General features: G+C 38.5%; 1 protein-coding gene across 1 annotated transcript in view; it reads left to right on the forward strand.

The window, feature by feature from the left end:
- Positions 1-13,253, forward strand: part of XRCC5 (X-ray repair cross complementing 5) — a 97,109-nt gene that overhangs the window by 15,451 nt on the left and 68,405 nt on the right. The window contains exons 7-11 of the mRNA XM_036858502.1: positions 117-231; positions 1,591-1,729; positions 4,971-5,083; positions 8,370-8,432; positions 12,449-12,586. Coding sequence (XP_036714397.1) covers positions 117-231; positions 1,591-1,729; positions 4,971-5,083; positions 8,370-8,432; positions 12,449-12,586 — 568 coding nt within the window. The remainder of the gene's footprint in view (positions 1-116; positions 232-1,590; positions 1,730-4,970; positions 5,084-8,369; positions 8,433-12,448; positions 12,587-13,253) is intronic.

Consider the following 13,253-nt stretch of genomic DNA (forward strand, 5'->3'; position numbering starts at 1 on the left):
TCCTCTCTTTATGATTAGCAGCATCTCACTTCTCATTCTAGACAACTAAATGCAATATCCAGCACAGGTTAACATTTTAAAATTGCTGCTTTCATAATACATTTTTCTTTATTAAGTGAGAGTCTGAGACAGCTGTGTGTCTTTAAGAAAATTGAGAGGCGTTCCATACCCTGGCCCTGTCAGCTGACCATTGGCTCCAATTTGTCTATAAAGATTGTGGCTTATAAATCGGTAAGTGGTAGGTACACGTTTTTAAAGAAATGTTAGCAGGCAGACAAATATGCTTATATAAGGAACTGACAATTCGTGTGTGGGTTATTCAAAACCATAATTACTGCTTCTCTAACTGCTCTCCCTGTTCATTTCATCTCTATTTAGCTTTTATGTAAGAGGCATGCTAGCAGAGGAAGTTTTAAGAATTGTCTATAATAGGGACTTCCCTGGTGGTCCAGTGGTTAAGAATCTGCCTTCCAATGCGGGGGACATAGGTTCGATCGCTGGTCAGGGGACGAGGATCCCACATGCCACGGGGCAACTAAGCCCGCATGCCGCAACTACTTAAAAAAAAAAAAAAAAGAATGGTCTATAATAGGGGTTGATTCCCTCCTTTTTCTCTTTCTCTCCATTGACAATTGATTGTTAATCATGAGTTTCAGGCCTTTCTCTTTTTTTTTTAAAGAAAGAAAATGAAATACATTAAGTTGTATCATTGTGGTATTATAGCAGAAATACAGATACACACCAGAGTTCAGTTCAGAGTTTTGAAAACTCAGTCACATCTAATTTAGTTGTTAATGATCTGGTAGTAACAGCATCTAAGAAATATCAAAAGATGTTGACTTGTTACTGTGAAATGGCCTTTTGTAACATATGTACATTTGTACATAATAGTATATTTTCAAAAATGAGTTGCTTTTGGTAATTATTTGATGAAATTCCAGTTTGAGTATGAGTCTTGTATCCATGCCTCTGCATGACCTTCCTTATCTTTTTTCTTTAAATGCACAAAATAAATATATAAAAACATTTAAATATATAAAATGTACAAAATATACAAAAACATGTTTTTTTATATATTCAAGTGTTTTTTTTAATATTCAAGGACTGAATTCCAAAACACACTACATGCATGAAAACCATGGCGGTACTTCAAGGCCTAGAATAGTGTCCCTGGGAATGAGAATATAGTCTTTTTCCTTTTTTTTTTTCCTAGTTTCTTTTTCATATTTCCTTATTGATTTCTGAGTACTGATAGACTGCTTTCCCCCTTCTTGTGTGTTGGGAAACTGTGGTAACAAAATGTAGGGCCCTCTTTTGTTAGACAGTCTGAGGGTTTTGTATAGAAAGTGTTTGAATATATACAAATATTCATATTTATCTGTGGATTACCCTTGGGGGAAAATAAAATGTAGAAAGAATTATAAAATAAACTAAAATTTCCCCAGTAGGCAAGAGACAACAAACCAATGTAGCTGGAGTCATTGTTCTGGATTTTTTTCTGTAAAGCAGAGAGTATATTAGGTTTTCACCTTTTGTCCATCTGAATCATAGCTTTCCTTGTTTTCCCTTTATTTTTCTTATGGAAATCAGATTCTACAAGAGAAAGTTAAAAAGTGTTGGACAGTTGTGGATGCAAGAACTCAAAAAAAAGAAGATATACAAAAAGAAACAGTTTATTGCTTGAATGACGATGATGAAACTGAAGTTCCAAAAGAGGATACTATTCAAGGTATTATGCCAGTGAGAGTTTCACTTTTGCCTAGAAGATTTTCTTCAAGATGATAAGAGGCAGACTAGGTTTTGTATTATTTGTCTAGAGACACAACTATATGAGGGGATCATGAGACACTGGATCCTTTAGGTCATCTGTTGGGTCTCAGGCAGGATGGTTCCGAGGCAGGAGTATACTTGGGCTTTCAGTCTCTCTGGGTTTCAAATGTCTCAAGTGACAGGACTTAATACTTGGCTTTGTATTAAAGTTTGAAACTCACTAGCTAGGAAAATGCTTATATTAACATGGCTGGAGCAAATTTTTTGTTTACCTTTGACTTCCATAGCGATCATTTTTCTGAATGCCAATTTCAGGTCTTATATCCTGCCAGTTTAGCTTTTATGTAAAGGGCATGCTAGCAGAGGAAGTTTTAAGGATTACCCTTAAGGTAATTTAGGGGATAAGAAAAATTATTTGTGTTTGTTATATTGCTTTATGTTCACTAGGATCTTTAGAGTTGTACTTCATATACTTGTACCCATTGGCTCTGTGTAGTGTATTTAGATGGCGTCTCTATCCAGAGGGCTTAGAAGCTAGCTGAGGGTGTCTGAATGTTCAAGAGCTAAAATGATAAGATACCAAATGATGGTTAAGATAGAAACCAGAGTCTTTATATAAATTTATCACCAGACTATGTGCTACTCAGTATAATTTTAATTTGCAAGCCTTAAAAAAAATTCCTTTCATCTGTGGCACTGCGTTGCAGTATTTGTATATTTATATGTTTTGCAGGGGTCTTGGCGGGTGGGAGAGTGATTAAAGGTGGTGGTGGTTATGACCCCTTTCTTTCTTCTGATGGATTAGAATGTAATAAACAACCCACAATCTCTACTAATTCTTTAATTCAACTCAATAGTATAGTGTGGTTAAGAACAGAAATTTTGGAGTCAGACCTTGGTTAGAATCATGGCTCCATTACTTGCTCGTCATTTAATCCTCGTATAATGACTGGCTCATAGTAGGAAGAATAGCATGATTAAGGGTGTAAGACCAGGAAAGTAGAGGGCCTTCTCAGTGATACCAAGTAGTTGGGTAAGGTGTATAGGGCATATGCAGATTCATACTCAGGGTAGTATCTAAAAGACAATCTGCGTTTTCTCTTTTAATCTTCACAACAACCAGTGAAGTAGGCACTCTTGTTTCCATTTTACAGATAAGAGAATTGAGGTTGAAAGACATTCGTTAACATGTGCAAAATCTCATAGTTAACAAGTAGCAGAATTTGAACCCAGGGCTGCAGGAGTCTGTGTTTCTACATGCTATTCTGAATTAGGAAGGACTTTGAATGATACATTGAAGAGTTTGCTTAATTTTGAAAGCAACATGGAGCTGTTTATAATTTTGAGGAGCAGAGTGTCATGGGGGCTGTGTTTTAGAAAGATTAATAGGACATCTGGGTATAGGATGGATTGGAAGGAGAAGGGACTAGAGATGAGGGTACCAATTTTTTCGGTTGCAAGCAAAGAAAGCAGCTCTGGTTGTCTTCGACAGAAAGCAAACATATTGGTGGAGCAAGGGAGAGGGAAGAGTTAAACATTGTTTCAGTTCGAAGAGCATAGATGTGCAGCTTTTCTCTCTTACCTTTTTGCAGTTACCCACATACTTCCTTTGCCTGTCTTCCACTTTCTATCCCCTAATATGTAGAGTTCTCTTTTTTAGATAAAGGGACTAGTTTATGTGAGCAAAGGACTATGGTCGTGTTTGTAGTCTGTTCTCTACTCTTTGCCATGTACAAAAGTTACAGTTATTGATTTGCCCTTTAAAAGATGAGCCAGAAAACATAAGACAGTTTTAATTAGAATTTTCATGTTACTCTTAAACAATTCAAGTAAGATGTCTGAAAAAACATTGGGTTTAGATACCACTCTTAATTATGTGCCATACATTTCCCTCTTAATTTCTTGTTGAAATTTTTGTTTATATCACCAGCTTTTATTAAAAGACATATATGAAAATAGAAATGTGTTTCTTTTTAATTAAATACATGGCATGTGCAGAGTGAGGGAACTAATAAACACTGGATCACAGAATCTGCCCCTAAACACACAAGTTTCTTTGTTTCTTGAAGTAAAGATGCATATGCTTTTCCTTTTCATCTACGCAAGGTCATAATCCTTGGATTTTGATGATCTTTCTCCCCATTAAACATATAAGACTATATAGTGAAAAGGCATGACCTTCCATAGAGCAGAGAGGCCCTGGAACAGGGTTGGAGTTTTTTTAAGGAGCCAAGAGCCTATATCTGTAATAACCTAAGTAATTAAAAAGAAAAAAAGTAGACAATCCAATCCCAGAAATAAAATAAATTTAAATGCAGAAAAATATCCAGCTTGTCAACTGAATGTTTCTAAATAGAAAAATTTTGGCTTCTTCCATTAGGCATTTGTATATCTCCAGCATCCATTTTTGAGAACATTTTGTTCTGAAAATCCTATGGGCACATTTCTCTGTGGGTCTCCAGGTTTCTAAATAAATGTGTTCTTGTTATTATGTTTACAAGTCATGATTGTATTTTAGTCAGCCATGGTTTATCTTTGGAGGATAACTAGTACATTGCATTTGCTACATTCTTTCTTCTAGGATGGATAATCACTAAGGTAACTAGATTGCAGAATATGCTACTTAAAAAAATGTAATTAGGGGCTTTCCTGGTGGCGCAGTGGTTGAGAATCTGCCTGCTAATGCAGGGGACACGGGTTCGCGCCCTAGTCTGGGAAGATCCCACATGCCGCGGAGCAGCTAGGCCCGTGAGCCACAACTACTGAGCCTGCGCGTCTGGAGCCTGTGCTCCGCAACAAGAGAGGCCACAATAGTGAGAGGCCCGCGCACCGCGATGAAGAGTGGCCCCCACTTGCTGCAACTAGAGAAAGCCCTAGCACAGAAACGAAGACCCAACATAGCAATCAATCAATCAATCAATCTTTAAAAAAAAAAAAAAGAATAAAGCTGGAGGCATCATACTAAAAAAAAAAAAAAAAATGTAATTAGATTTTAATTGTCTCTGTGTCGTGTATGTTTGTGGATCTGCCGCTTCTTTTTCCGCAGTGATCACAAGGGGCAGAAATTTGATTCCAGCAAACAGTATATGGAGGCTTGATCCGGAGTGTGCATGTATTGTTAATGTATGTATAGGGCCAATTTCAGCTTGTAGAAAATGAGGCCCCATATGCTTAACAGATGCTCTTCTCTTGTTCTCTAGGGTTCCGCTATGGGAGTGATATCATTCCTTTCTCTAAAGTGGATGAGGAACAAATGAAATATAAATCGGAGGGGAAGTGCTTCTCTGTTTTGGGATTTTGTAGATCTTCTCAGGTAAAGCACGTATTTGTCTACTAATTGTAAACAAAACAGATGAGCTTTTTTCTCATTATTTGAGATGGTGTGCTTTGGACTGGGCCTGTTATTTATGTTTTTTTCACTTTTAGTTTTTCTAAAATGTAGTCTGGCGTGCTGCTATCCTTGATTTTTGAAGGTTAAAAATCAAGAGGTAGAGAAGTCGGCATAAATCAGAATAGATTCAGTGAAAAGTCACTTCTTAGCTTTGGTGTCGGTCATAGCTCATAGTAGCCTTAAAGAAACAGCATCCAGTTCTTTGCTATTGTATTGCTTTCTCTAACTGTTACGTATGCTGGAGTGTTTTACAGGAGTCAAGGTCTAGTTGGGTTTTGAATGACCATAGATCTTTTAGAATATCATTGATTTATGCCAGTCACCCTTCTTCTCAACGGCCAACAAAGAGGTGTCGGATGCAAAACTTGTTCATTAGTCATATGTTTTTTAGACGGCAATACAGAGATACAAAAGAGACACAGTGGAAAATGCAGTAGCTTATTGAAGGCTGTGGATACCATATACTCTCCAAGAAAGGGTCATTAAAGATTCCCAGCAGTCTTAGATGAAATGTTCTTGAGGTAGGCAACCGAACAGAATGAATAAGTAGAAAGTGCATCTTTTCAGGCTCTATAGGGATGAAGAGATTTTTGTTGGTTCTAGAAGAACTCAAGTGAGAATTAAAATAAAAATAAATATAACCCAGTGTACCAGATTTAAATTTCTTCATGTTGCTCCAGCATGTAGTCCCTGTATAATTCAGTGTTAGAATAATTCAGTGAGGTGGGGAGAATGTCTTCCATCATATGCTCAAACTGTTAGATACAGTTTTAAGACTCATAAAACCAAAAATTGAGAGTATTTACTTAAAGTCGATACAGTTAATGGTGAGAATACCTTTTGGAAGTTGAGTGTCTCTAACAGTTCTCTAACAAATTACACTAAATGTGCTTTTCTTTAAAATTATTCACTTTGGGAGGTATATAAACTTAAAATTTACGGTTCTTAATGTCAGTGCTTAAGAGTCTTTTCAGTGAAACAGAACCTTCATTCAGACCTATTTGTAGAAACTGGCTTATTGGGAACTGGGTCTGCCTAATTCCAGATAGGCAGAAAAGATCTATCCAAAACTCCTATAACTGTAATTTAGGACTCAAAAAACTGAAATCATCTGTGCCATGGTAGGTGTGGGGACCTATTTAGTTAGATGGCAAAGCAAGAAAAAGTGAGCTGAAAAAGTACGTTTTCCATTTAAAAAGATTTTTATTGACTTAAAATTAACTTTTAAGTCATGAAGTGTTTTCTAAACCAACTTTCTGTTGTTTTTAAGCTCTAAATTATTTTTATCTTAAGTGCAATATCAGACAGGTACAATAAAGATAGTCATAATAGCTACCATTTATTGAGTGATTATAATATTATAATCAGTGTACTAACCACTTTATATAAATTCCCATTTAATTCTTATTACAGTCCTCTCAGGTAGGTGCCATGATATGTATTTTATACATTAGGAAATGGAGGTTCAGCGCTGTTAGGTAGTTGGCCCAAGGTCCCCAGCTAGAAGGTGGTAGAGATGGATTTTGAACCAGGTCTCTCTGACTCCAAAGCTATGCCATTAATCAGCTATAATCTGCCCACCAGATAGACAGGTTCATTTTTGAATAGTCTAGTTTTTACATACCTGCTTTTGTGTATTATGTTAACAAATGCATACACGTCATCCTAAGAACAAGGTTTTTCCATATCAACTAAGGTAAAGTATAAGTATGTACCTTTTAATAAACTAGTAATTAGCTTTAAATTAATAAGATCACATAGTTTTCCAGATTCCCTTAATCTGAGGGACACTAATATTTCTGGACTGAATTAGTGTGAAACTTTTCATAATATAAAATAGGTTTTTTTTGGTTTGGAATTTTTTTTTTTGAATTGTGAATTACTCTTCTCTTTTAAACTTTCAGGAGTCCTTTCAATTTGCCTTCTTCCATGTTGTCAGTGTTCTGGGTATCTAATTATAGGATGGATAAGAATTTAGCCAGAATTTCCCCAAATGTCTGGCTGTCCTTTGAGAAGTCATTTAGGTGCCTTAGGAAAAGGTATCATTAACTGTTCTTGAATCAGTCAAGAACTATTACAGATTCTAATAGGAGGGCAAATAAATCTATATGGATGTAGCAAACTGAAAATATAAGATTATTCCCATATTTTTTCAAATAATGGTTTTCAGATGGGGAATGGAAGTGAAGATGGAGGTATTTGGCTTATATGGGCCTCACCCCCACACCTTTGGGACTCAGTTTTCCTGAGCTGCTGTTACTGTGAAAGTGCTCACAATTTCTCGCCTTAGAGGTGGGAGGGCAGAAAAAATATTTGAGAAGCATTGCCTCTCTTACGGCACATTCTTATAAATACGCTCCAGGCTCAAGATGACATAGATCAAAGAGAAGTTGATCTTGGTTGATAGATGCAGGTGGTTATAATATTAGGAACTCTTAGTATTCATCTTCTAGTCTCTGACTCCTCTGATACTGTGCTAGGTGAGTAATTTTAAGGACACATGGTACTCTAGCCTCTTGGCAGTTCATCAATGCCTTGTCATTGCTCTTAGGATGAAGTCCAAACCACTTAACTTTGCTCATAAGAGACTTCATGATCTGATCTTTGCTAATCTCACTCATCTAACTTTTCAGCTTTCCCCCTTGCCCTGTGGCACTGCGCTACTCGAAAAGCAGTTCCCCAAATGTACTATGCGTTTATGTCACTCCAGACTTAATCACACTGTTAATCTCTGCTGAGAACACTTGTGCCCAGACTTTCATCTTAGTTCCTACCCATCCTTTAAGTGTTGACTTAGGTGTCACCATTTGCAGAAGCCTTCCCTGACACCTCATGACTGAGATAGCTGCCCTTTGTATGTGCTCTTGTAGCGCTGAGCTGTAATACTGTACTCCTGTGGACCAGTAGCACTGCCTGGTAATACTCCACTGCAGCTAATTTCATATTTCTCTACACTCCTCAAGGCAAGGCTACATCCTGTTCATTATTGTGTTATAGTGCCCAGAACAATGTTTGACATAAACTAGGCACTCATATATTTGTTGTGTTTAAGTGATTTGAACCTCAAAGAGTGAGTTGTTTCTAGTACCTGTGAATGTTTTTCAGTAAGAGCATTTTGAATGTAATTTCCTGGTAATGTGTGGCATTATGGTTTTTGTGTTACTTATTTTGGATCAAAACCAGTTCTTTTCCTCACTTCCTCTTGTAGGTCCACATGAAATATTTTATGGGAAATCAAGTTCTAAAGGTCTTTGCAGCAAAAGATGATGAGGTGAGTTGACAGTAGGTCTTTGAGGTAGTGCTGTAGAATTGAACTGTCATTTTAAGTGAGTTGTTTGGGGCTTTTATAGTTTAAAATGACATTAATTCTTGCAACAGCAGTGGGAAAATTCACTGACATTTAACTCTGAAAATGGAGAAATGATAAATGAATTTGTCATAGCATGAGCACAAGGCCTAAGGACATAGTTCTGCAATTGGAGATCAGGTGAGTATTAAAAACAAAAACATTTGAACAAATACATTTAAGTATGCAGATCTCATGGTCACAGGTTCAGGAAGGTTGGGGTCAGGTTAACATTTTCATTTTCATAAACAGAACATTTAGTGCTGGCGTAAGCATCCTGAAGATGAGCTTCACTGACTCACGGGACTACTTCCATCATTGAGAAATTTGTCTTATCCCCCTTACTTCTTTCTTTTCATTCTTTTCCTACATCCCCAGGAGATTCTGTTTTCAGGCTGGTTTCTGCCTGGCTAACGACCCGTGACTGGTGCATCCTACACTCACACCTGCCCTCTCTGTAAATATTTTCTATGTAGTCTTCAAGGAAGAACTTGTTATTTCCTTGGAGATTTTGATGTTAACTGGAAGGTTACCATCCAGTGTCTGTTTAAGACTACTTAGGTCTCCATGTTCCAGAAGTTACTTGCATTTGGAACTGGTAAACTGGATGTAGATGGCTTGTTTGGGGTGTGGGGAAGGGTGGTGGTATAAGTGATCTAGTCCTCTTTTTCGCCTCACTTCTGAAGGGTAGCTGGCTTCTGCTTTAGTGAATGGATATGCCATTATTCTATTAGAACAGTAAAATTAGGGGAAGAAAATGCTTGGCTTCCACTCAGTATTAAATGGATTCATTAAAGCACAGTAGGTGTACGTGAATCCTCAAATTTGAGAATCCTAGTTCATGGATTTCTCCCGAATCAAATCCTAATGGGAATCAGGCAGTTCTAGTATCTATTGTCAACACACCTTAACTGCGTTTTTAACTTCTGCTGAGGTTTTAACTCCAACTGACTGTCCCTTTTCCCAAAGAAAATTCTGATCACTTCATGTGATTGCTGGGTGTGCAGTAAGGAAAATCATATCACAAAGCTGTGTTGACACATATGATTCTCTAGACTTGCTAGCTCAGGTCAGGGCAGCATTGTGACTTGCATAATTCAAATCCAGCCTCATACAGACCTTATAGATCACAGGGTCACTCTGAGTCACTAAAGAAAAAAAATTCATCTACTGATGGCAAAGGGCTACTCTTTGGTGTCAGTTCTTGATGTCATAGTCAAAGAATAATATTAACTAATTGGGGCTATGAGATAAGCAGGGGAGTAAAGAAACTGTCATATGAGGACTTTGAGTAAAAGATTGCGTGGAGAAGACTTGTGTAGGTAGCCAGGGGAGTAGGAGGGATGAGAGACAATAGCCTTGTTCAGATACTTAGAGGATTATCATATGGAATAGAAACTAAACTATGCTTCCTACCAGAGGTAAATTGGAACCAATAAGTGGGCATTTTGTTCAAGATGAAGAATTATTTTATCAACAAGGATTACTATCTCCAAATGGGTTGGTTCCTTGTGAGATGGTCAGATCCCCATTCCTGTAAGTTTCTAAGCAGAGTCTCTACCAATCAGATGTTAGGAAGGGAATTCCTTCATCGTGTGGGTTGTTAAACTAGATGAATACTTTTGTTTTTCAGCTCAAATATTCTATGATTCTATGAATATATTCCTTTTTAAAAGTGTTTTCTCTGGTCATTAGCATATAATTTTTTTTGTATGGAGAATCTAAATTTTTATGTGCTGGTTTTCACTATGTGGAAGAGAACGGGAGAAGAGAAAGGGAAGGAAATGGAGCTTTAGTTGAGTTTCCCACAGGTGTAATATGGTGTTATAGCTGCCGTTCCAGACCCCATCCTTCCTTCTTTAAGTATCCCAGTTGGTCCTATCAAAGGCACCCAAATAAAAACTTGCAAACAAATTGGAAGTAATCTCTTCTTTAGACTCCCATTGTGCTTACCTGGCCTCTCTTATGGGACTTGTTAGAATATACACATTCTGTACTTGGTACACATCTCGTTTCTGCTAGTAAAGAAGCTCAGTGAGATCAGGGACTCAACTTTGTTTTCTTACATTGCCTAAGATAGTGCTTAGCCAAGAGTAGGCACTAAGTAAATATTCCTTGAATTGAACTGAAAAGGTAATCAATCTATCATGAAATCTGTAGAGGATTTTGATGACTAGGTATTGATGTCATAGGTTTTTAGTGGAGGAGATGGGGATACACATAGCTAACTTTGATAAGGGTTAGCTGTAACATTGAGAAAAGTACAAAGTGTTTGGGGAGTTATGGAGAGGGAGAGAGCTGAGTAAAGCAAATCTGAAATGGAGAGCTTGTCAGTTTACTGGGCCTTGAAAATGGGTTAGAAGCTTGAGAGCCAGAGATTTGGAGAGAGCATTCTAGTGAGGAGGAAACTGTACAAGCAAAAAGCTACCGAGGTGGGAGAGTACAAGACTTGCCCTTGAATAATGATCAGCTCTACCAAGGCAGGGATAGAGGAACCCTTGGAGGTTTTTATGGAAGAGAGTGACGTGATCAGCTCTAGGAACAGGGGAGGCAGTGATGGAACAGGACAGATAGAATTTGAAAGACGGCATAGAGGTAGAATTGGTAGAGTGTGGTGAACACTTGAAGGTGGGGGACTGTAGGGAGGCATTTCAACTTCAGGGCTTCTCATTTGGTTGACTGGGAGGTGGTGTTAGTGGAAACAGGGAGTACAGGAGGAGAGAAGGGGGTAGACAGTAAGCTTAGTTTTGGTCATGGATAGTTTGAGATACCTAAGGTACAACTGTACGAGTTATCTACCAACTGGTAGGCGATATAAGCCTGGGTCTCGGGAGAGTTTTTTTTTTTTTAATCTTTCTTTTTTAAAAGTTTATTTATTTGTTTATTTTTGGCTGCATTGGTCTTTGTTGCTGCGCACGGGCTTTCTCTAGTTGCAGCGAGCGGGGGCTGCTCTTCGTTGCGGTGCGCGGGCTTCTCATTGCGGTGGTTTCTCTTGTTGCGGAGCACGGGCTCTAGGCACGCAGGCTTCAGTAGTTGTGGCACACCGGCTCAGTAGTTGTGGCTCGCAGGCTCTAGAGCGCAGGCTCAGTAGTTGTGGCGCATGGGCTTAGTTGCTCTGCGGCATGTGGGATCTTCCCGGACCAGGGCTTGAACCCGTGTCCCCTGCACTGGCAGGTGGATTCTTAACCACTGCGCCACCAGGGGAGTCCCTTGGGAGAGTTTTAAAGCTGAATATACAGACTTTTGATTCATCAACTCATGGAACTGGATAAAATAAATAGTTGCCAAAGTAGAGTTTTAGAGTGAGAGGAGGAGAGAAAGGCCAAGAGCACAATTTCAAGATTAGTTGGAAGAAGAGAAGAGCTGGGGGAGGAGTGGTGTACAAAAGTAGAATAATCAGGGCAGAGTGTTGTTTCTGAAGCCAAAGAAGGAGAAAGAGTAGAGAAAGAGGGATGGTCAGATGCTACTGATAGGTCAGGCAAATAGAATGCAGACTAAGAGGCAATTTGGAGATCGTGGGGGACTTCAGAGGATAATTTCAGTAAGGAAGTGGGTCAGTAGCTTGATTAGATTGAAGAATAATTGTGTTCTAAGCAGTGAAACAGCAAGATTATTATTTCATGAAATGTAAAGATGAAGGGAAAGAAAGTTATAGATACTTATTTGTGGAGAGAGGGGCAAAGAAAGATTTTGTTTAGAGTGAGGGTGTGAATTCAGAGGAGAAGGAAAATTGAAGGAATAAGAGAATATAATGAAGAAAAGTTCCAGAAGGGGTACAGTAAATGTGATTAAATGCAGATGTGTACAGTGTAGCCTTAAAGTGGTTAGAGGGGCACTTAAAATCTAAAACAGGGAGAAAGTGAATAACAGTCTTGTAAGTATTGTGCTGTGAAAATCCTCACGTGTTTGACATGTGTTAATGCATGCATCTTTCTTACTAGGCGGCAGCAGTTGCCCTTTCCTCCCTGATTCATGCTTTGGATGAATTAGACATGGTGGCCGTAGTTCGATATGCTTATGACAGAAGAGCTAATCCTCAAGTTGGCGTGGCTTTTCCTTATATCAGGGACGCCTATGAGGTAAACCTGCAAGTCTTATTCATATTAATTTTTTTCCCTTCAGTTCCTTTATTCTAAACAGTGCTTCTCAACTGTTAATGTGCATGAGAATTACTTGGGGGATCTTGTTAAATGCAGTTTCTGATTCTGTAGGTCTGGGGTGGGGTCCTGAGATTCTGCATTTCTCACCAACTCCCACGTAATGCTGATGCTGCTGGTCTGTGAACCACACTTTCAGTTGCAGTGAAAGAACATAAATTATAAGAGGATGCAAAGAACTTCTCATGAAATCAAATCAGTAAACATTAACCGTGACCTTCTGTTTGCCCAGTCCAGGGACCTTCTCTCCATTCTGATCCTTCTTGACTTCTCAGAACCTAAAGGGAGTACAGATTACCTCCCTTTCTACAACAGCCTTTAGTGTGGATAAAGGTTGAGGGTGTGATTTTCTTGTGATCCTGGTGAAGTTCCGTTTTTCTAGGGCTCTCCTGTTTAAAATGCAGGTCTAGCTCCCTCGCCATTTCCTGTCTCTCAGAGCACTCGCTGCAGCAGAAATGGAACGAGGAGGCAGATTCCTTGACTTCCACGTCGGCCTGCCAGTCACCTTGACGCCCTCATTTGTTGTGTTGGTCATGCATTTTGTAGGTATTCTTTGATGGTCTTTCTTTTAAGCATTTCTTTTATGTTG

This window comes from Balaenoptera musculus, chromosome 7 (genome assembly GCF_009873245.2).
Source record: "Balaenoptera musculus isolate JJ_BM4_2016_0621 chromosome 7, mBalMus1.pri.v3, whole genome shotgun sequence".
Lineage (NCBI taxonomy): Eukaryota > Metazoa > Chordata > Mammalia > Artiodactyla > Balaenopteridae > Balaenoptera > Balaenoptera musculus.